The 24,236-nt window shown below is 35.1% G+C and overlaps 4 protein-coding genes across 9 annotated transcripts; all 4 read left to right on the forward strand.

Moving 5' to 3' along the window:
• Positions 1-3,150: 3,150 nt before the first annotated feature.
• LOC107798521 (replication protein A 70 kDa DNA-binding subunit D) lies at positions 3,151-22,905 on the forward strand. 6 transcript variants are annotated; one of them, XM_075254057.1, is made up of 15 exons: positions 3,208-3,599; positions 7,982-8,049; positions 8,667-8,933; positions 9,019-9,105; positions 9,189-9,251; positions 14,027-14,184; positions 16,478-16,754; positions 16,872-16,962; positions 18,259-18,383; positions 18,465-18,543; positions 19,475-19,598; positions 19,697-19,854; positions 21,485-21,843; positions 22,581-22,668; positions 22,758-22,905. In XM_075254057.1, exons 6-13 carry the CDS (start codon positions 14,041-14,043, stop codon positions 21,606-21,608), a joined length of 1,122 nt encoding a protein of 373 aa, XP_075110158.1. In that variant the 5' UTR covers positions 3,208-3,599; positions 7,982-8,049; positions 8,667-8,933; positions 9,019-9,105; positions 9,189-9,251; positions 14,027-14,040; the 3' UTR covers positions 21,609-21,843; positions 22,581-22,668; positions 22,758-22,905. The 6 variants fall into 6 exon arrangements, with proteins under 6 accessions (XP_075110163.1, XP_075110161.1, XP_075110157.1 ...); XM_075254062.1 differs by lacking the exons at positions 8,667-8,933; positions 9,019-9,105; positions 9,189-9,251 and adding an exon at positions 19,975-20,094 and having other exon boundaries at positions 3,151-3,599; positions 21,611-21,843; XM_075254060.1 differs by lacking the exons at positions 8,667-8,933; positions 9,019-9,105; positions 9,189-9,251 and adding an exon at positions 19,975-20,094 and having other exon boundaries at positions 3,155-3,599.
• LOC142180959 (uncharacterized) lies at positions 10,312-11,109 on the forward strand. The gene has a single exon (XM_075253064.1). It carries the CDS (start codon positions 10,312-10,314, stop codon positions 11,107-11,109), a length of 798 nt encoding a protein of 265 aa, XP_075109165.1.
• Positions 11,333-12,922, forward strand: LOC142180960 (uncharacterized). Its single transcript, XM_075253065.1, has one exon. The coding sequence runs from the start codon at positions 11,333-11,335 to the stop codon at positions 12,920-12,922; it is 1,590 nt and encodes a 529-aa protein (XP_075109166.1).
• Positions 12,958-13,554, forward strand: LOC142180961 (uncharacterized). Its single transcript, XM_075253066.1, has one exon. It carries the CDS (start codon positions 12,958-12,960, stop codon positions 13,552-13,554), a length of 597 nt encoding a protein of 198 aa, XP_075109167.1.
• Positions 22,906-24,236: the final 1,331 nt, after the last annotated feature.

Consider the following 24,236-nt stretch of genomic DNA (forward strand, 5'->3'; position numbering starts at 1 on the left):
TTTTGTGTCATCTCTCCTTGTGGAACTCACACAGGACATTCGACCTCCTGTTACTTGGATCTGATTTCATCTTTTGCGGCCACTGCACCTTCATGCCCAGCTTTTCCAATGCGTACACTATCTCTGAAGGGGAAACACAAATATTATGAGCAGATAGTAGTGGAGGCATACCTTTTTCGTTTCAGAGAGGTGCAGTTTATCGGGGCGCGACATCCGCATGTCGTGGAGGGGTGGATTGGATGTTCGGATATAGGGTTGATGCCTTTCTCGATTGAAACGTGGTAGTTGATCCCTTTGCCTGTCATTACGTCGATCTCTCCTTGTCTTGGTCTGGACTGATGTTAATCGCTGAAGAGAGCCGTTCAGGTCGTCCTCGTCTGCCCTCACTTTAGCGCAATAGGCATTGTGGATCTCTTCCCACGTGGTAGGGGGTACTTCATAAGTCTATTGAGTAGTTTTTTGTTTGCTTTTGATCCGTTTTTGTTTAACCCATTTTGAAAGGCTGCTACTGCTAGGAAATCCCGAAGTCCCTCGCCCGTCATTTGCCTGATGGCAAAGATATCATTAACCCTAGCCTCAGTCTTCTTTTCTCTCGCGTGCGCGGTGGTGAATTTATCCGCCATCTCTTCAAACGTAGATATGGATCGTGCTGGCAGTTGGCAATACCATGTCAATGCTCCCCCCGTCAGAGTTTCGCCGAATTTTTTCAGCAGCACAGACGGTACCTGTTCTTTTGATAGATCATTACCCTCTACTGCGGTAACGTAGTGGATTAAGTGATCCTCCAGGTCAGTGGTCCCGTTGTATATTTTCAAGTATGACGGCATTTTGAAGGTCTTTGGAATAGAATGGGGAGCTGCCCCTTCGCTGTATGGATGTTCGACGAATCGGCCCACATTGTGTTTTGGTAATAACTTCGGAGCGCCTGGTATTTTATCAACCCCCTCCTGATGTTCTTTCATCTGGTCGCAGAGTATTTTGGTCTCACTTTCCATCTCTTCCATTTTCTTTAAGATGGAAAGTGAGTGTGTCGTCGCCTTTATCAACGACAGTACGGGTGTTACTTGTTCGTGCATCGTCTGGCTCATCGGCAGCAGCTGTAATTTCTGTGGATAACGCGTCTTCGATACCTCCCTGAATGGGTTTCTCGAGCATGTTGCTCAAGGTGCTCGTTAACCATTCTTCTAGTAGCCTCTTGACAGCTGGCGGCGCTTCTCCTGCCGCGGATGTTGAGGTTCCCCTCCCGCGCAAGATCGTTAGATCCCCGGGGGAGGAGGTAAGATCTCCCCCTCCGGTGTAATACTTGGTGTTGCATTCTCATTGTCTTCTCCACTGGCTTCGTTGAGGGAATTCAAGAGGTTGTTCGTGACATCCACTACTGCCTTTAGCCTCGTTTCTCCCTTTCCCGCCATCGCTGGCTTTATTGAAGCTGAAGAAAAGTGATTATTACTTTCAAGAATCTAGATGAAAACTACAATTTCAGCTATAGAAATCTCCACAGACGGCGCCAAATTGTTTGACTCAAAAGATATCAAAACCTTTTTGAACAAATCAATCAAAAGATGAAGGGGTAAATCTTAACTGAGGTTAATAATCTCTAGAAAAATTGATAGAGAAAGAGTATATAGATCACAAGTTTTCTTTTTATTCATGAATAGTAATGTTTCCAAAATCCCCCTACCCATTACAAAGTTATTGTCCCATATTTATTCTAAGAGAAAAGCTCTTCTAAACTGAAAAGACAAAAATACAAGGAATATTCGAAGGAATATTCCTGATGTCCCTTAATGACTATATATTATTAAAAGGGTCGTCCAGTCTCTAGTTTGTTTCAGGGTTGTCTCCTTCAGGGCGTCGATTTAAGGAGGCCTCATCAATCGTCTTACTCGTTGTCGGTCGTGGTTGGTCAAATTTGGACCCGTACATTCAATACTCAGCCATCATTAATGTTTTTTTTTTCATTCTCTTCATCTTAAAAATCTTCCTCTCTCAAAACACCTCTTAAATCATAACAACTGGCCTGAACCCGATAGAATTAAGAGGCAGGAGCTTGAGATAGTGATGGGGAATGAGCACATATCATTCACTACACCTAAGATTGGTTCATTGATGGATGTGCAGACAAGTAAAGAACCTGACGGACATCGTATCTTCTATTATCTTGTTCAGGACCTCAAGTGTTTTGTGTTCTCTCTTATCTCTCTCCATTTCAAGATCAAACCCATTTAAGTCGTGATTTTGCCATGGACAATCCCTCAAACACGAAAAAAATTAAAGATGATATTCATTTTAATTTTTTGCAGAGAAGCTTTTAACGAAGAAAAATGATTGTCTATTTTGATTCTTAAGGATAATATATTTTTGGGTATTTTTCAGCAGTTTTAATGGGGAAGAAAACAAAGGTTAGTAGGTGTAGGAGATATTGTGATATTTAGGAAGCCAGGCCATTGATTTATTTGAGGTATATTTTTCCGAGCATAAATGATGTGCAGTGAAGAGCTTCAAAGCCTCTAATGGAGATGGAAAAAAAAAAGAGAAACAGAAGGACTTGTGATTTCAGGGGAAAGAAAAGAAAAGAAAGAAAGAAAGGGAAAGGGGATGGGGAGATGGGGTGTCGGGTGGGTTTTTGTGAATTTTTTATTCTTTTTTATTTTTTATCTTTTCTTTTCATTTTTAATTACTCAAGGAAATTGCTTTCACGCATCTAAGTTGTGTGTCACGTCACACATTATTGTCACGTCACACATATTATTATCACATAGACTTGGTCAATGGTCAGAGGTATTTATTGGTACTCATTCCGTCAAGTACAAGTATTTAATTGAGAAACTTATAAATTTATTTATCGGATTAATAAACAGGTACAAGTTTAAGTGGCTCGGAGGCCATTTTTCTTTAAAAAGTATTTCTCAGATACTATATATATTACTACTATTTAGAAGCGGGAGGTAAGGGCATGTTCGTCGTCCTAGCTGCTGTTGAAAAGGGTAATTTTGGGATTCTGTTTAAATTGGACATTTTGGAGAGTTGTGCATAAATGTATGCGTGTCAGAATTTACTTTTTGGGTAACATTTTGCCCTTGGTTTAGCCTTTTATCACTTTAGTTTACCTTTTAGAATTTGTAATATCAACCTCTTTTAAGACCTTTTTGGTAAATCAGTGTTTACCATCCCAACCTCTATCACCATCTTCATCTTCTTTCTTTCTATCCTTATTCTCTGTATGATCTTTCCTTCACTCCAGTAGAAGAATCGTCTTCAACTTCAGGTTGAACTCTTCGTCATCCTGCTTCCGATTTACAGTTAGGTCCCTTTTTTGGATCAAAAGTCGGGGTATTTTTGTCACTCTGCTCAGTTTGTATTTTCTGTAGCAGTCTTTTCAGTTTGCGCGCTCTCCGATACGCGCCTTTTCTATCGACGTGGAAGACAAACCAGTTCTTGCTTCTGCTGCTGTTTCTCCAGATGTGTAACACCTGTATTTGGATGGATATCCGATTAGGGGTCACGCTAATAATATCTGCAACAGCTTCTATTCTGCTTTGGGTTTTCTGGCTTACTGTTCCGTTCCTTTTAGCGTCTCTCCTTACTGGCTGGAACAAGTGAGTACTTCTTGCTTCGTTTTCTACCTCCTCCTTCAGATTTTATATGTTTACTCTCGAACTTTCCTACTATATGCGACTTCGTTGAAAAATTTAGTGTTATCCAAATTACGAAGAAAGAGATCTTTTTCATTCTGTTCTATATTACCCAACTTCATGTTCTAATTGCACAATCGTTTAACTCCATAGCAGTGAAAGTTACAGTTACTATGTCTATGATAACTTGGATGTTGATGAATGGGTTTTTATAACTTATTATTTTAGGCCATAGGAAGAAGATGTGATGGTAGCATGTCGCAGCTTTCTAATGCTTTTTTTTAGGTTATTTGATAACACCGTAACATTAAGACAACTGATTTTGGATTTAAAAATTCAGAGTTTATGCAGATCTTACCTTTTTAGTTACTGAAAAAACATTCTCTTTGTTCCAACTGTTAATATAACCTTGTTTGTCATTATATGTTATGAACCTGTAGTGCTCTAGGTATTTCTAATGTAATTATGTGCAGATGTTTACCTTTTATTGTGTTTTAACTTTTACTTTTGTGTAGTATATATGAAATCTTCTGACACTTTATTACCTTTCCATAGTTATCTTATTAGCTACTCTAATCACATATATTGCTAGGTTGAAGTTGATAAAAATATTTTTTTTTGCTAATTGTCATATGAAATTTTTTAAACTTTGAAGTGCTATTTGGATATTCTTTCCGTCGCAACCAATAAACAAAAGCTGACTTTAAGTAGATAATAAATTCTATAGAAAAAAAGTTGTTCATTTGCTGAAACTCTCAGTTATTGTGTTTATAAGCACACTTAAATGACTAATTTAAACAAGATTCTACTAGGTTCTTTATTATAACTTGCGTGTATTCATGGCGTTATCAAACCTATTTGTTTTTTTGGAAAGAGCTTATGCCGGGGGTTAGGTGAAAGAGTTTATATTAAAGTAAAAGGTCTGAAAGTTCTTAATCTTACGGAGTTAGGTGAAGATTACATACCATATTTGAAAAGTTTGTATAGGCCACATTCTGCCATAAAGAGCAAGTTTCCACAAATTTGGTCTTTCAAGCACATTTTATAGAAGAATTATGGACCTGTAGTTGCTTCCCACACCCCGGACAAAGTTAACATGGAGTAAGCTTGACCAAACAGAGTTATATATTATAATCCCTATTTTTGAAGGCAGTTGACACGAGTTATCATGCAGTGACATTTTAGGTCACTACAAAGCTGTGACTATTCACTCAATTTCATTCATGACTAAAAGATAAAAAAGCATAACCGTTAATTTATTATGTGAGTTTATCCCTACTCATATATATGCACGTTTGATATGTCGTGAACTGATGCTTCATTGTGTCAAATGCTTTTGTATTTTCTTTGCAGTTTTTGTGTGCACCACTTCCAGTAGTGCTGCCGTATCTGCTCTTACATATCTTACTTTTGCACATTTTTCGCATATGGTTGACACTGGTATTACTTCCATATTCTTTAGTACAAAGGAGATTGGATAATGGGATCACTTTTTTTATGTTGATAGGATGATGGATAAATTATAGCCCAAAAAAGGTAAACAACCAATGAACTTGGTGATATGCAAATAGATTTATGGATTTTAGGGGATACTCTTCCCAACGATTCTTATGACAATAGTAGACATCTCAGAAATTTATTTGTACTTGTGGTTGTTCTGAAGCATCAGTACAAATAAATATTGAGTGCAAATTACTTTTCCCCCCTACACTACTAAAAACTTGATATAATTTATGTGTTTAGGCTTGTGGTAGATATAAGAGAAAAATATATAATGTTACCTTTTATTGTGTTTTAACTTTTACTTTTGTGTAGTATATATGAAATCATCTGAGACTTTATTATCTTTCCATAGTTATCTTATTAGCTACTCTAATCACAGATATTGCTAGGTTGAAGCTGATAAAAACATTTTTTTTTTGCTAATTGTCATATGAAAATTTTTAAACTTTGAAGTGCTATTCGGATATTCTTTCCGTCGTAACCAATAAACAAAAGCTGACTTTAAGTAGATAATAAGTTCTGTAGAAAAAAAGTTGTTCATTTGCTGAAACTCTCAGTTATTGTGTTTACAAGCACACTTAAATGAATAATTTAAACAAGATTCTACTAGGTTCTTTATTATAACTTGTGTGTATTCATGGCATTATCAAACCTATTTGTTTTCTTGGAAAGAGCTTATGCCGGGGGTTAGGTGAAAGAGTTTATATTAAAGTAAAAGGTCTGAAAGCTCTTACTCTTACGGAATTAGGTGAAGATTACGTACCATATTTGAAAAGTTTGTATAGGCCACATTCTGCCATAAAGAGCAAGTTTCCACAAATTTGGTCTTTCAAGCACAATTTATAGAAGAATTATGGACCTGCAGTTGCTTCCCACACCCCGGACAAAGTTAACATGGAGTAAGCTTGACCAAACAGAGTTATATATTATAATCCCTATTTTTGAAGGCAGTTGACACGAGTTATCATGCAGTGACATTTTAGGTCGCTACAAAGCTGTGACTATTCACTCAATTTCATTCATGACTAAAAGATAAAAAAGCATAACCGTTAATTTATTATGTGAGTTTATCCCGACTCATATATATGCACGTTTGATATGTCGTGAACTGATGCTTCATTGTGTCAAATGCTTTTGTATTTTCTTTGCAGTTTTTGTGTGCACCACTTCCAGTAGTATTGTCGTATCTGCTCTTACATATCTTACTTTTGGACATTTTTCGCATCTGGTTGACACTAGTATTACTTCCATATTCTTTAGTAGAAAGGAGATTGGATAATGGGATCACTTTTTCTATGTTGATAGGATGATGGATAAATTATAGCCCAAAAAAGGTAAACAACCAATGAACTTGGTGATATGCAAATAGATTTATGGATTTTAGGGGGTACTCTTCCCAACGATTCTTATGACAATAGTAGACATCTCAGAAATTTATTTGTACTTGTGGTTGTTCTGAAGCATCAGTACAAATAAACATTGAGTGCAAATTACTTTTTCCCCTACACTACTAAAAACTTGATATAATTTATGTGTTTAGGCTTGTGGTAGATATAAGAGAAAAATATATAAAGATGATGAATGTAAAATTAAATAGTACTGTAGGATGGCTGTAAATTTGAGATAGAGAGTCCTGCATGAGATATTTCAGTTCAAGGTAAAAAAATTAGTATTAGTTGTAAAACCTACAAAAATACCAATCTAAATATTTTTTCCTGATAAGTAATGGCAGAGTAGTATTATATCGGAAAAATCAGCATAAAGCAAGTGCTGGTTGGTATGAACAACCCAAGTACAATCAATGCAGATTACTAATAAATTCTATCATGACCTCTATGTCATTAATGTTGATTCTAGCATGTTACACCAACAAAGGAGCAAATAGAGATTCTTTCGCTTATGGCTAACCATATATTCCTCTTTGTCTAAAAAAAAATTGTCCGGTCTTTTCCTCCATATCATGACCCACCAAATTGTTATCGCTACAGTGGACCAAAGTGGTGCTGGTCTATGTTGATCAGCCCTAATTTGTGCCTCTCTTGAAGAAGGGAAACATATTCTCTGGGAAGCACTATTTCATGCCTAGTAAGTTGAAGATAAAAACCCACAGCTGCCTAGAAACCTTGCAACAAATAAAAACGCGATTGTTGACTTCCTACTGGTCACGACAAAGAGGGCACATGTGATTTAATTGTAAACCCCTTCTTTGAATATTTCTTTGCGAAAAGCAAGCCTTTCTAGAAGCTAACCGAACAAAATACTTTACCTTGTACGGAGCTTTGCACTTTTAAATATTCTTTCATAGTTATTTGGAGTTTGTCTTACTTGTGGAGCCAAAAGTTATGTAGTAGTTTTTGAATGTAAATTTGCCACTTTGTTGTCTTTGGTGCAATTAACTGTCGGATGATATGCTTGGAAAAACTAAATGATTCTTATGCTCCTCTACGAGAGGAAAATCCATGAAAAGTAGAAGCCATTGTTAAAGGAATATAAATAATTTGAATGGACAATTTACTGTCAATGTCCAAGTTTTATGCAATAATGATTCTAAAATTAGATTGACTTTATTTGAATGTTTTTATAGGATTATTGATAAATATTTGTTGAAATTTCGAAGGCAAATTGACCCATCCTTTCCTTCTCAATATTTTTCCCTTTATTTTCAAGATATCTTGGCTTGAAATTAATCTTATAAAGCCTAATACTACGTTCCTAAAAGCTCTATGATGTCGATGTTTTGCAGTAATACTTCTACGCTCAACTTTTCTGATTGCCTTCATATTCCCTATGAATAAATTCCTGATCGGTGAATTATGGCTGAAATTATTTTTTTGGCTTTGTAGAATTGCTGACGTTTCTCCTACGTTTAGTACAATTAACATAGTTGCAGAAGAAGTTCAGCACTGTAAAGGTAACCAACTATCTTATTTTCGTATATTTGTGCACGTTGGGTCATATTAATGCGTTCACTGTTGCTCATTTCCGCTGTACTGCCAATGGTTGCTGATGTCCACTATTTTCTTCTGTACAATTACTTTGTTTATACCTTGTTTGTAAACTGACTTATGTGCGTAATAAAAACTTTGTCTTGACATATTCGCTCTTTAGTTTTTGATGTCGTATCACGGCGTCCACTTTCTTTTATTTCACTTCGGGTCATGTTTTAGTTAGATTTTTACCGCTTAGTTAGCGAAGCTATACCTTTGGAAAAGTTCCTTTGCGCGGATGTTACACTATGAAGAAATTATTTTTACAAATAATTATAATTGTTCCCCTTATAGGTACAAAAAGTTGATGTCCAGAGGTACTTCACTTGACTCCAATGTTACTTGTGTGAAAACTAATAGCCAAAACGTACTTCTTTTTCGAAAACATACTATAACATTATGAATCGCTTCCCATATTGTCTTCCTTGGGGTAACTATATCTGTTCAAAGATAGCCTCAATTTTGTTACTTCGTGCCCTGTGATATGCATTTCGGTGATAAAAATTAATACAATTCTAAAAGGCTATGACAATTTGCGCAGTATCATTTAAGAGTAGATACTACGATTCTGATGGATCATACAAAAAAAACAAGTGACCTCTATCAGAAACGGATAGGAATGTCAACAGGCGCGAAAAATACAAAACGATGTCCGCAGAGAAAAAGCAGAAGTTGCTACTACAACGTCGACTTAAATACCAAGAGTCAAAGATACGTGCACCTGCTGAGAATATAACTGTGGATTGCATGAATGGAATAATGGATCCACCTGAATGCTCTTTAACCACTTCTTACATTCTGCATTCAGGTTAGAAGATACGGTTCTCCCATCGCTTTCACCTTATCTCGCACTTTAAATAGTCAACTTCATCTACGCTTTCTCTTCGATGTAGATTTTACTACGTCTGAGGATCATCCTCCGCCTTCTGCTTCGGGTAATGAAAGAGATATAGTGCAACCACTTTCTATCTATGAAAAAGGTGAGTATGCCGCCTTCTATGCTTACTTTTATAGTACTTGTCATCATTTGGTGCCATCTAAGGACCACTTAATTTGGTCTTAGGTTCAACGTCAGCAGCACCCAGTGATCTACGTAACAAAGACTCCGAAATAGTTACATGTAGAGGTTCGTTTGGCTTTCTGTCTGCTGAAAAAATAATTGTTTCCTTTCGTTCATCTTAATTTTAATCGTCTATTTCCAACATATAGGTCGTGCACCAACTACAAAGTTTGCTCCAATTACCGGTCGACTGCGTTCAAACTATGTTCCGCTGAAGAAAATTCCAATCTGCAAATTTTGCGCAGCAAAGAGATTTGAATATGAACCGCCTGCATTTTGCTGTGGTAGTGGAACAATAAAGTTAACTTCTCATCAAATGCCTACCAAGCTGCGAAATTTATTTCTTGGAAATAATGTGGAGTCTAAACACTTCCGAACATACATTAGAACGTATAATAACCTTTTTGCGTTCAGCTCACTTGGTGTAAAGTATGACAAAGATTTAGCAAAGAGAAACTTTGGTATCTACACATTTAGAGTTCAAGGGAAGATATACCATTGGATAAATAATTTGCACCCTACAGATGACAAACCAAGAAATATACAGTTATACTTTTATGATAATTGCAATGAGCTAGCACATAGGATGGCATGTTCCGACAGAATTCACGAATCAGTAGTGAAAGAATTGATGTATATATTATCAATAAACCCATATTCTGTGTTTTTACGATCTTTGGTACATGTATCGAACCTTCAAGATTTCCACATAGCCCTCAAATGCGACTTAAATTTGGACCAGAGAGTATATAATTTGCCGACTTCATCTGAAATTGCAGCAATATGGACCGAGGAAAATGATGGCGTAGCCTTGAATGCACCACATATTCAAATTTACCCTCGCACTGATCGAACACAAATAGTGAATTACTATTATGGCTGTTATGATGCATTGCAATATCCGCTATTGTTTCCACTAGGGCAAAGTGGTTGGCATTGTGGTATTAAGAAGCTCCCAGTAAATTGTCTTGCGTACTTAAGAACTGTGCATCACGAAGAGGTACCAAATATAAGAAATGTTACGTCACTTGACGGATATCTTGAAATGGAAGCTGAAATTCTTAAAAAGGGACAGCGATGAAGAGATACTGTTTCTGTTCGTGAGTATTATTGTTACAAATTACAAATGAGAAATGATGATGGAGATGAAATATTGCATACTGGGAGAATATTTCAGCAGTATTCAGTTGATGAATACATTAAACTTGAAACACAAAGGTTGGATTTCGCAGCGTTCAATCAAGATTTATTTAGGACGGCTATGCTAGAAGGACTTCTTGACATCTTGCGATTGGGTGAACCCGATGCTTCTAATATCGGGAAACAAAATTTCCTTCCAAGCTACTTTATTGGAGGGCCTCGGGATATGCGACAACGGTACATGGATGCTATTGCGCTCGTGCAACATTTCGGTAAACCTGATTTATTTATAACTATGACATGTAATCCCTCTTGGACAGAGATAAAGGAACATTTAATTCCAACTGATGAGTCGCATAATAGGCCTGATTTGATCAGCAGAGTATTCAGAGCGAAAATAGAAGAATTCAAAAAGGATATACTAAAGCGAAATATCTTTGGAAAGGTAGCAACTTTTATGTACACTGTAGAGTTCCAAAAGCGAGGTTTACCACATGCTCATTTTCTTATAATATTAACTAATGAATACAAATTACTTACTCCAGCGGCTTACGATAATATTATTAGTGCTGAAATACCTGATGAGAATGCAGAACCAGATTTACATTTGCTTGTTCTTAAACACATGATGCATGGTCCATGCGGTAATCTAAACCCAACAAATTCCTGTATGAATAAGAAAGGTTACTGTAAATTCAAGTATCCAAAAAGTTTTGCGGACCAGACATCAAAAGGAATAGAATATTACCAAATTATAGAAGACGCAATACAGGGTTGGTGGTAAAAATAAGAGAACAATACTTGGATAACTCATGGGTTGTTCCATATAATCCTTTTTTGCTAGGAAAATTTGACTGCCATCTAAATGTTGAAATATGCTCTGATATTAAAGTCGTTAAGTATCTTTATAAGTATATATGTAAAGGACATGACAAGATTGCATTTTTGGTACATAATAACGACACAAATGCAGAAATAGATGAAATAAAGGAATATCAGTCTGCTAGATGGGTGTCGCCTCCCGAGGCTATGTGCACTTGTATGGTTTCTCGATTAGTGAAATGTTACCGACCGTATGCCCTCTTCAACTTCATCTTAAGGGGCAACATTTTGTTTCATTCAAAAGCAACGCAAATGTAGATACACTTGTAAATAATCCGCTGATTAAGCAGATAATGTTACCACAATTTTTCGAAATGAATAGAACAAACGCTGAGGCTATGGATCTCAATCTATTATACCGGGAATTCCCTGAACATTTTGTTTGGTCTTCAACAGAGAAGATGTGGACACCTCGGAAACAACGACATGCTATTGGTCGTGTTGTAACATGTCATCCAACGGAAGGTGAGCGATATTATCTTAGAATGCTATTAATGAATATTAGAGGACCAAAATCATATAAGGATTTACTAACTGTTAATGGAGAACGTTACAGCACCTTTAGAGAATCAGTGGAAAAATGGGGATTGCTACAAAGTGACAATAGTTTGCTTGAATGCCTGTCAGAAGCAACAAGTTACCAGATGCCATACAGTTTGAGACGTTTATTTGCTACATTACTGATTTACTGTAATCCTACGAATCCAAGACAACTCTGGGAACAATTTGAACAACATATGTCCGAGGATTATACGTTGGTATCCAATATTAACAAAAAAAATATTCTATACCAAGTTTTGAACCATATTAACGACATATTACACTCTATGGGTGGTGACATAAATGAATACCACCTCATTATTGAAACAATAAGGCCTTCAGTAGCGGCAAAAGAGGTAAAGGAGGTACACTTTGAAAGGACCATGACGTTTACTAATGAGGATATACTATTACACAAAATGTTGAATAAAGATCAACTTAAAGCATACAATATAATTACAGAGAGAATTTTTTCAAACAAAGCTAGAACATTCTTCATTGACGGACCTGGAGGAATAGGGAAAACCTTTTCATATCGTGCATTGTTGGCAACTGTACGATCTAAAGGGTATATAGCATTGGCAACTGCCACTTCCGGTGTAGCTGCATATATACTCCCTGGTGGACGAACTGCACATTCACGTTTTAAAATACCAATAAATACTGACGACAATGTGAGCTGCAACATCAGCAAACAAACCTCACTTGCCTGTTTGATTCAAGATGCAAAATTAATTATATGGGATGAAGTATCTATGGAGAAAAAAAGAATGATTGAACTCCTTGATTTACTTTTGAAGGACTTAATGGATTCAACGATACTATTTGGTGGAAAAGTTGTAGTTCTTGGAGGTGACTTCAGGCAGACATTGCCGGTAGTTCGGAACGGAAAAAAGGAAGATTTCATTAATGAAAGTTTACTATATTCTCATATTTGGGAAGAACTTGAAAGGCTGCGACTATTCGAAAATATGAGAGCGAAAGATGATCCTTCATTCTGTAATTATTTGTTGCGAATAGGAAACGGAGAAGAAAAAGTAAACTCAACAAACAAGATTGAAATTCCAACTTCTTTGATCATTCCTTATACAACTGAAAAGGAATCTGATAACTTATCCAGATGTGCATATATTTTTTTTCCTCCTCACGCTACACAAGTTCCCGCGTTATCTTAACAACTAAGAATGATTTTGTCGACGATATCAATGACATGCTTGTTGCTCGTTTCCCAGAAGAATCAAAAACTTTTATTGGTATTGATGAAACTACTGAACATCATGATCAATCACAATTTGAGGATCTGTTGCACAGTTTAAATCCACCTGGTCTGCCTCCTTACAAATTGACATTGAAACAAAATTGTCCAATTATATTATTACGCAATTTATATCCGTGTGATGGTTTATGCAATGGAACACGTTTGACTTGCTGTGATTTTAAGTCGCATGTTATTAGCGCCAATATTTCAGTTGGTCACTTTAAGAATACACATGTGTTTATCCCCAGAATACCACTATTATCATCCCAAGATGAAAAAATGCCTATTCCGTTTAAAAGGACACAATTTCCTGTAAGACTTTGCTTTGCAATGACTATAAATAAAGCGCAAGGTCAGACATTAGATTTTGTTGGAGTTTATTTGCGAGAACTTGTGTTTTCGTACGGTCAACTTTATGTGGCATTGTCCAGAGCAAAGAGTTCGAACTGCGTGAAAGTGCTAATCCGACCGACTATACCAGGTAGCGCGGACGATCACTACACAGATAACATTGTTTACAAAGAAATCATCCAAAAAGCTACTTTATAGGGATATTCTGCCAAGAACAGATAGTATCCTAACTAAAAAAAATGAAATAGCTGACGAAGGATACTTATGATGTGCAATCTGGTCGGTAGCAATCAACTTGTATTCGCTCAAGCGTTGAAAACTACAACTGATGCTTTATGCGCACATGACTGCTCCAACAAAGATGAATCAATAGGAGGCTGTAGCATTCGCTTAGATGATCGTAGAGAGGTATTTTTGCATGAAAATGTAGTGCCAGGAAAAACAATTCGTTAGATTCTACAAAGTCATTAGGTATACAAGGGCAAGCTAATTAGCCATGACTGATCTTTTTAACTAATAATGCAGAGTTCGTGTGCTAATTGTCACTGCATATAATTTATTAAATGGAAAAATTTAATCTGTCTAATCAGGTCATCCATCTTATTATCTGTGTACATGTTTTTTTATCTTTCGGTATATACTGATGATGTCTTTTTTCCCCCCAATGTAGAGTCTACATAATACATGGAGCACAGATTAACCATTGATAGGATTACTCCACAAACAAAAGAGTGGACATCAAAGGTACAACTCATTGAGACACCGCGGCCAAGGAAAAGTAAAGATGGAAAGACGCGATTCCAGATTGCTGTTGTCCGAGATGAAAGAGTAATCTTCTAACTACCGTGTCACTTCTTATTCTACTGGTTGAAATATAATTGCAATCGCCAGTATTCTTTAATTGAAAGAAAAGAAACAGATCCATCTACTTAGGTAACCACAAGTTTAATCGTTTCTGTCACACTTGCTATGTGAGGAACTAAATGTTTGAGGTGCTCTATGAAAGTAGATATTCCACATTTACCATTCATGTTTGTCTGATATTAGTTTTTTAGATAAAAATTGTGGTACCAAACTTTGAAATTTCTTCTTTGGATTACATATTTGTGCCTTTATAGTACTTTATTTGTCCAGAATGATGTATTTGCAGTACACTTTGCAGTCGTCGCATTTGAAATTTGCTTAAACTTCTTACATGTTAAGAAATTAAAGGGCAAGAATTCAGAAGGCATGACCAATTTGATGGTAATTATTTCATTCATTAAATGTTCTTTCTCAAAGGCCACACTCTGATAAAACAGATGTCCATAAATTAGTCAAGATGATAAGCTTGTCATTACATACCTCTAATTATTTTTAGCTTCAAATTTATCTTCTGAGATATCATTATGAGATCTGTTACGTTACAAAAAGTAATATAAATCTTCATAAATTCTAGGAAGATGCTATTTGTGTCTTAGTAAACCTTTTGAAAATCCAAATAATGCATTACAATAAACAACATAAAATCACGTTAAACTCAGATTACATATACTATTTCAAATAATAGAGTAAATGGAAGCATTCTTAATTGCTAGACATCTCATAGATCATGTATTTGTTGAACACACACCCACAATGCTAATAATAGCATAGGCAGCTCATTGAAGTACTTCAGCTCACAAATTACTTGCATAATGCCAATTAAATATTAGGTTTCGCACATACTTGGGCATAGACATAGGAATATGTTTCCTTTTAATTTAAAGTGCTCTCTTACGTCAAAGACTCTTCTCGATTGATTTTCATTCGTTCAGTTAGCACTTTAGACCTTTCCTTCAATTGTAGGAGTGTCAGTTCATACTTATTCTTCCACGACTGACAGATTATTAAAACCATATTGTTTTCCTTATGTTAACTGATCAGATATGCTTTTATTTAGTAAGCTGAAGGATTAAATGTAGACGTTTTCTCTAACGAAGTAAACTTAGACTTTCATAATTGACAGATTATTGAAATCATGATATTGTCCTTGAAATGTTTTACTTAGTTGGCTAATAATAGTACGAGTAACTAATATGTCAATGTCCTTTGGTAGTCATACATTGTATACAAGTTATTATTCACCCTGCTAATTTGCAATCCTTTGAAGCTCATTTTATTTACTACCTTGTTGCAAACCTTTTGACTGCTACACTACGCATTTTCCATGTAATACCGATTCTCAGTTAACTAATGTATACATCATTTTATTTTTCCTGTTTACCAACAGATTTTCCAACTTTCTACCCGCATGGAATACGAACCACACTTTGTAACATGTCTATTTGGTGTCATCCATAGGGAACTATTAACTTGCTTTCTCTACCATTACTACTGGACTATTAGTGAGACTGAGAACGAAATATCGTCAACCGCATTCAAAGTTGCTTCGAGTAGTAACAAGGTTTCACAAACAACTTTGGTTATCCTATTATTCTTCCATCGTTTTGCCCAACTTTTCATGTTGTCAAGAACCTGTGCATTTATTTATCCTTTGCCCCCTAAATTCCAATTGACAAGTAGAAGAAAAGAGAAAATAGCTGGTGGAAGCTTGAGATGGTGGCGTCATAAGAAAGATTGCTAAAAGTGGTGGCAGCTTCAGCTTGGCCTCATAACAGAAGTAGCTAAAACTTTTAGATTTTCTGGGGTGGTCACAAAATATTTCCCGACTCAGTTTCTTCTCTCATTTAAACGTTTTAGACATATATAATTACTTTACATATTTTGTGATGCAATACAGTGGATTCTCTTTACTTTTGCTGCATGAGATCTACATCTGACAATGGGGAGTTCAACTACAGATTCTTTAGTTCAAAGAGAGATGCTGACTTTATGTTAATGATATGAAACAATTTTAGTTACGCTTTATGACTGACTAATATTCTTCCTCGCGCCCCTTTTTTTGGGGGGTAGCGCTGTACAAATTCCAATTCCTGTATAGATTAGTTATCAATTGTATTTCATGAGTTTGAGGCTGTTCATACTGTACTTGTTTACTATTTTAATAATTCAGTATTTTGCATCTGTATGTCTCCATGTGTCTATATGGATACACTTCCGCAAGGGTAGTTGAGTAACTCATCATTCTATCAAATTGCAGGAAGAGCAAGTAGTCGTTGTTCTGTACGGGGAAGACATAGAAAAGTATGCAGACAAGCTCACCCCATTTTCCACTTACTTGATATCTACTGCAAAAGTGAGGGTTCCTTTACCCTACGGAGTGCCTATCAACCGTTTTGAATGGGTTATTGATAAATTCACAGTCGTCGAAGAGGTGAAAGATGATAATATACAAGATCCACCGCTCCTGCCGCCGACAAGGTTGAATACTATACCCTTTGCATATTTGCACGAGCAGCAGCAAAATACGGAATTTGGTAACCATTATTTAACGCGTAGTATACTCTAACAATTAAAATTTATTTGTATCGTTACATTCTGACACTGTGTACATTGGTCTAAATTATAAGTCATTTGCAATGTCCACTAAATAGACATAATTGCCGTTGTGGTGAATTGTGGCTCCATAAAGTATGTTGGCGCTAACAATAACAAATGCCGTGAAGTCGTCGTAATGGATACCAAGTAAGTCTGTTGGCACTCTATTTACTTTATTATTGTCGCTACTACTTGTAAAAAAAAATGGCTACAATGTCATCTTATTCAGTTGATTACTTCGCTCAGATACCTTCAATTAAGAAGTTATAATGTCATGAGATTATAATCTCAGCCATCTCCTCATCAGTGTCACCTTCTTCGACTAAAGCTGGCAAAAAGAAATTTCTTCAGACTCATTTATTGCATTTTCAGCTTGATCTATGACACTTGCCTTACTGTTTCATTCAACAAATTTAATCTTTCTGCGAATAGAACAAGCCAAAAGATCTCCAAAAAGAAATTGTATAGGCTTTTAGTCATAATCCAACTTTCTCTTCGTCAAAGATTACCATGGTCTAGTACAATTTTTTTTTTGTATATTGGCCTTGGTAAAATCCAATACTACTCACGAGAAAAGAAATGCAAAGAAGCCTGATATGTGTTTACCAATATTTTTTTAATATGTCCATTACTGCCTTTTTTTAATGTATACATTGACTGCTATCATCTGACACATCTTAGTCAAGAATACTTCATTAGTAAGTGGGACATCAATATTCCTCATCTTCTACTGCCCGCGTCATTTTTGTAGCTAAAACATGATTCATATATAATATGACTAAGAAAGTTTGTTACTCATTTTAGAAGATCATCCATTGGAAAAAAATTTACTGTGCAGCTAACTCTAATATATTACATAGACGTGTTTCATTTCTCCAATTGCTCTCTTATTTACTCTTCTACGTCAATTACAACTTTCTATAGAAATATTTTTGGGTGACAAAAAAAACCTTAATAACGAATGATAAAATGTAATATATTAACATATGAAAAACTATTTATATAAGTTCTTAAGTTCCTACACAGACAGAAAAGTTCCCTTCTGAATCCTTATACGTGGCAATCTATCAGGTAATTTATCTGTTCTCTTTTTCGAATCCTAAAATGTATATTTTTACTATATATTCGCTGTGTAGATTTTAGAAAATACGGTGACAATTACATATTCCAGAAGTCATTAGTTCCAAACCGGAAAAAACTATATAGGTCATGCTGCATTTGTATGCTTAAACACAAAATATGCATCATTTAAATGACCTTTTTGTCAACCTTCACTCTCCTGCGCGAACATGTTACTTATAGCATTGTTTGAATTCTAGTCTTACCGATTTGTCTTTGCTATTTTTATATTTACATCCTTTTCTTTATTACTCTTGCGGACATTGTTACACTTATATTTTTTTATTAGGTAGTGTCACTTATTGCCCATTCATTTTATTGCAGTGTGAGGCCTACTATCCTTACAATGTGGGAAGACTTCGCCGACACTGATGGGAGCATCTTCACTGCACAGGTTGCTGAATTCCCAATAATTGTAGCAAAACGAATTACGCGAGCCAGCTATGGTGGTATGAAAAACATTACACTTTTTTTTTGGGTACTGCAAGAGATCTGTTGTGAATTCTTTGCTAACATAATATGTCATATAGGATTATTATTGTCGACAAGGTACAACTCAGTTATACTGATAAATCCACCATATCCTCAAGTTGGAAGACTTCTGAACTGGTATGGAACACATATTGACATAATTGAATTTTATATTTGATTAATTAGTTCATGCAAACTAAACATGTGTGGGTTAAACTAGATGGTCCAGCATATGCAATTTCCAGCTGCACTACCGTGTTTCCCTTCTTCCCAAAAAAAAAAGAGACATACTTAGTAGGCTATTATAAATTCAATATTTTTCTTTCAGTTAATTACAAGTTTATAGCAACTTGGCATCTGTGTATCTTAATTGAGATGGTTTTGAACTACATTGCATCTCATTTTACAATATAACTTTATGAGTTTAAAATCTTAGAGCTTATATGCAAAATGTTTCACCAAAATAATTTACTGAACAACTCTTAGGGAAGTGTCACTTTGCCCTTATATTCACTGAGTATTTTGGTATGATATATATAACATTGGTAAGAATAACCAGTACTTCTATGAGCTTCCAATATGTACTATTACCCCTTTGATTAGCTATGAAATAGCACTGCACCGCATTGGTTTTCGGAGATAGCTGTTGTACCATCTGACAAATAAGGTGATACTGTTGTTCAATGTTGACTAGATTTCTGCAAAATTAATTTTACTCCTCCAACAGGAACTACTACAGTCACTGAGGCTAATAGTTTCTTATTTGTATTTTTAGAACGTGTCTACACTATGTCCACACACCACATTTGTACTATATGTTGGAGCTCTGGCCAGTTGAAAATTATGTTATATGCATTATAATTGTGGTCAACTAGAAGAAATATTTTTTTGGTACTTTCTGTTGATTTTCAGTGTTGTTGGTGTAATGTGCACAATAATTTGTCACTGGAACAACCAATTCTTGTTATTTCCTATGTTTTTTAAGTTTGTCAGTTGTCACCACCTCTTTGTGTCATTTTAAATGTACCTCACATTTTGTTGCCATTGAAATGCCTCTATACACGTATAGGGTGAAAGACAACCGACCAAGATTAATGAGATACAGTCAGCAAACGACGGTTGATTCGTCTCTGGTTCTTGCAGCAGAACAAAATGATATTGTCCCAATTGTTTCTATCCAGTCACAACCTCATGTATGTGCATTTCACGCATGCTAATATGTATACATATAGACAACTTTAGTATTTTTAGCCCAACTAAATAAATCTACTTGCATTCTCCTCTTTCACAGATACAACTGTTTTACGTGGAGGGTAAATTATCATTTCCGATTGCCGATCAAGATTTTTATGAATTACTGTGTTCCCACTGCGGCCAGCAGTACAGAACTCATTCGCCGAAAATTATTCATTGTGCGAGTTGCAAGCAACGTGCGATGTTGACACCCAGGTATTGCGTGTTGGAGTCCGAGCTTAATAAAATATGTTTGTTCTACATCTTCAAAGAAAGAAAGTTTCTTCATTCATTGGCTTTATGAAAATGAAATAACGCAAATTAATTGCATATTAGGGTCCGCTTTGAGGTTGTAATGACATATAGCAGTGGACCAACTGTTGCAACATTATAGGCAAATTAGGAGAAAATTTTCTTGATATGACCGCCACAGATATCTGTGAAATATCAGCTAAGGTACGTTGTTGATGGCAGCAGGAGAAACTTTTTTACAACTATGATACCGTGAAAACAAGTTTTCTCTTACTTTTTCCAATTATGTCTTTCTTGATGTTTACCTTTGCAGATAAAATGTAACCACTAATTAAATAAGTTGGAAAAAATATCTTAAAGAAAGTGATTTGCTATTTTGTTTATAATTGAATTTCAATAACAACTAAAGCAGTCTCACCTACACTTTAAATGGTCTAGTGGATAAGTTTTTCAAGACAGACAGAACCATACATAGAGGTAAAAAGAATATCAAAAAGAAAAAACTCAACAAAAACAATAAAGGGAAATATCTTCATAATTAATTCAGAACTTTGGTAGATTTTAATAATGACAAATAAAACTAGATAGGCTTCATCCAAACCCAGAATAATAAGATATTTATTCTAAAACAACAAAAATAAAACTAGGAAGTTCCATAAAACAATAAATGGTCTGTGAATAGGCTTTTCGATACTGAAAAAAAATTAGAAAATAACAAGATAAGAAAAATTAATGCTCAACAAAAATCAATTTTAATTAAATTTAAATGGGTCTCGCCGACATCCCGAACAAATACAACATTTAGTCTTAAATTTAACATTACAAGATAAGAACTTGAGACATTACTATTATTCTCGTTGACAGATTGGTTTTTTCCAAAGATACCTGCATGCAAATTGGAGCAGACACCGACACAAAAAAAAAAAGAACTGCAAGTTATCCAATACTTAGTCAAGTGTGATTAGAACAAACCATTCTTCTCAAATGTCTTTATTCTTCATTCTAAAAATTCAACAAAGTGTCTTGAAAGGACATTAACATTAACCTCTTGAAAATTCTTAGATTAAATCTCACTGATAACTGAAAATTAGAACTTAAAGTTAAGAAGAGAGAAAAAATAAAGAGTCAGAGACAAGAAGAGTAACAAAACGTGAAAAAAATGAGATTTTGTTTGCTTGTATTAAGAAAAATAATGTTGACTTACGTATGCTTGTTAATTGATTAACCCTAGGTTGTTACCTGAATATTCAATGTTGCTTTATTAGTTCATCATCTGACTTGTACTGCTTGGCAATGTTAATTACTGCCAATGCACAGAGGTTGTCAATAATTTTCTTAATAAAGTACCAATTATGTCTGCTTACACCTCCATTTCCACATGCCTATCGAAAACTAAAACATCTCCATTAGGTCGCTTAAATATTACAATTGGCTTCTTAAATTCATCATTAAATCAAAAGATAATTAAAGGCTGTACAAGCTTGTAGCCTCTGCATCCCAAGTACTTTATAGGCTTAGAACATCCAATTAATTCAAAGTATATTACTTTTGAGTACTATTTAATGTGTTAAATTCATCTTTTTCTCTCCTGCAGAACCATCCATTACCTCTTGAACATGTTCGAAAACGTCTTCCTCATAAACTCTTCAAGATACAACTGCGAAAAATATTTTCTAGAACTTCTGATACACGATTGCTCATTGTGTCCTACTCTATGAAGGAAGATTTGTTTCAATTGTCCGTACCAGTAGCCTCTGAAGAAATTGGAGAGAGCAGTAACACTAAATTGGAAAATGCTGAGCTGAACAAAGAGATAGAAAACGAAGACAACAATCAGTCGAATGTGGAACAAGTTACACCCATAGAAGAGGTGAAGAACGAGTTAACAGAAGGTGGCTCTTCTATCAAGAGGCAACAAACTGAACTGGAGACCCCCCCTAAGAAAAAATTAAGGTTAATAAATTTTATCTCTACTTTTTCATTACTAAGTTGATAAACTTTTAGGAGCTTGTTACTCATGTTCAAGAATAACTTCTATGACTCCTAATGTAGGAGTAGCAGATTATAATTGCAGCACAAACAACTCAAAAGAAACTTCAACAAAAAAAAAGACTATTGCATATTGCATTCCATTCTATATTCATTCATAAGCTCTATTTCGCTCACATTCATCCTCTCCAAAGAACGCCCTCTAGCAACCAATCGAAAAAGAACAGACAGAGAAAGAAGTAGTTTCATGCTAACTCCTAATTTGCCTGTGACTGCTAAACATTACTGTGTTGCTAATGTTTCCAATCCATTGTTAGCTAAATTTCAATTGCACTATCTTTCATTAAACATTAGTAATATTACAGTACACATACCTACGAAAGAATTCTCTAATTTCCTATGATAATATATTACATAACTACTGCATTGACTGACTTATTTTGTTCAATTCAGTATTGTTGCGCTTTTTATTCCTCATAAAAAAATACTTATAAAGTAGTACTACTTTATTTGTACAGGTACTCTAAGACATTCTTGTGCTTGGATTGATTTATACTTTCTATCTTGCAATTTTATTTCCCTTGTATTGGTATAACTGACTAAGATTATGCAACATATTTCTCAATTTGTGGTTTACTGATAACAGTTTTTGGTTGACGAAAAAAGCGTCATTATAGATCTTACGTCTGCTTGGTTCGCAGGGTGTTATAACTCTGTAAAATGCTTGTACATACGTCTTATCCTACTATGTAAATACGTGTTTGAAGATCGCCAGCTTCTGCTTGACAGGTAATGCAAAGAACAACCCCTACTTTTTTAGCTACCAGAAAATGTTGTCACTTGTCGTTGCTGACGTCGTTTTGTTTGCAATATTGCAGAAAACATGGACAACACAGTTCACTTTGTGTAACTTACTGGCATGTACATTTATATTTTGTTAGCCGGTAAAACATATTGGTGTTGTAACTGATGTAAATAGTGGGTTGAAAGACTGGCAGTAAATATGACCTCCTTTTTTGGCTTGAATTTGTTTTCTTCACTTTGCTACGTATCCAACTTTGTAAGACTGAATCGAAAGAAATTTACTGTCATCCAAAGAATAATTCAAAGGGATTACGACGCACTTCGTCCCAGAGACCATAATGTTTAACAAATCAACTCACATACTCAATACATAATTGATCAGAATGGAAGTTGTTCTCTGTAGAAAGTAATTTATTTTCTTTATAAATTAATATAAGCTAATACTTTAATCAAGTCAGCACGGGCCATTCCCACTAGTATATATACTATCTTATAAGAGAGAGTTAGCAGGCTCCTCCCCGTCAACATGCCTGCTTACTGCGAGGGTATTCTTGGAAATATAGTGTTTATGTGCTTTAAAAGGTGTTGTACATGATAGCTTCACGTGAGAATTATTGTCTTCTTGGACAAAAAACTTGGATAAGTTTTGCTGATTGTGTAGGGCCCACTTCAATTTCATTGCCACGCGCTCCGGTTGCAGCATCTTGAAACTTCCGTTCAACATATTTTCAGTTGCTAAGCATTTGTTTTACTGGGTTAGTAATTGTACCTTTTTACTTTTCTATCTATGTTATTCTTATATACGATACAAGTACTATTTTGTATCTCCATTAGTAGGCTTCTCAAATTAAAATCCGGAATCACATTCTTTTTGCTCGAAAAGTTATTGTCAAACTAGTTTTTTTCCTTTTTGCTCAAAAGTTCAATTTTTAAATAATTTTTCGGGCCCAATCCCACGTGTCTCTGCCTCATTCAATACTTTGCCACATCATGTGTGTGAATCACATGCGCTTAATTAATTTTTTTGATTTATTTTAATAGGCACAATTTGAAGTGTACCGTTCTAATAGTACAAACAAGTTTCATGTATTTAGACCGTTATGTTTTTGCTTAGGGCTATTCATAAAAATCCGAAAAATCGAACCAAACCGAAAATCAAACCAAACAAATAAAAAAAAATCGATACTTTTTGGTTTGGTTTGGTTTTGGTTTTGAATTTTAAAAACCGATCAAATTTGGTTTGGTTTTGGTTTGGTTTTGGTTTTAATCAAAAAATAATCGAAAAAACCCGAACCAAACAGACTATAGGGGTAGCTATTTCAAATTTATTATTACACCTATATATATATATGTGTATATTTTTCTACAAAGATTCAAAAATTTTATGGTGAATATTAATTGTTTGCACTTTTAGTATAGTTTTTTACCTTTATATTCTAGTTTGATTTGTAATTTTCTTTTGTTAAGTGTAAGAATCCATTTCATGTTAAAAAATATATATTTTTAATTGAGTCCTTAAATTATTCATCACTATTTGATTCAATTATCATCAA

The sequence above is a fragment of the Nicotiana tabacum genome, chromosome 5 (genome assembly GCF_000715075.1).
Source record: "Nicotiana tabacum cultivar K326 chromosome 5, ASM71507v2, whole genome shotgun sequence".
Lineage (NCBI taxonomy): Eukaryota > Viridiplantae > Streptophyta > Magnoliopsida > Solanales > Solanaceae > Nicotiana > Nicotiana tabacum.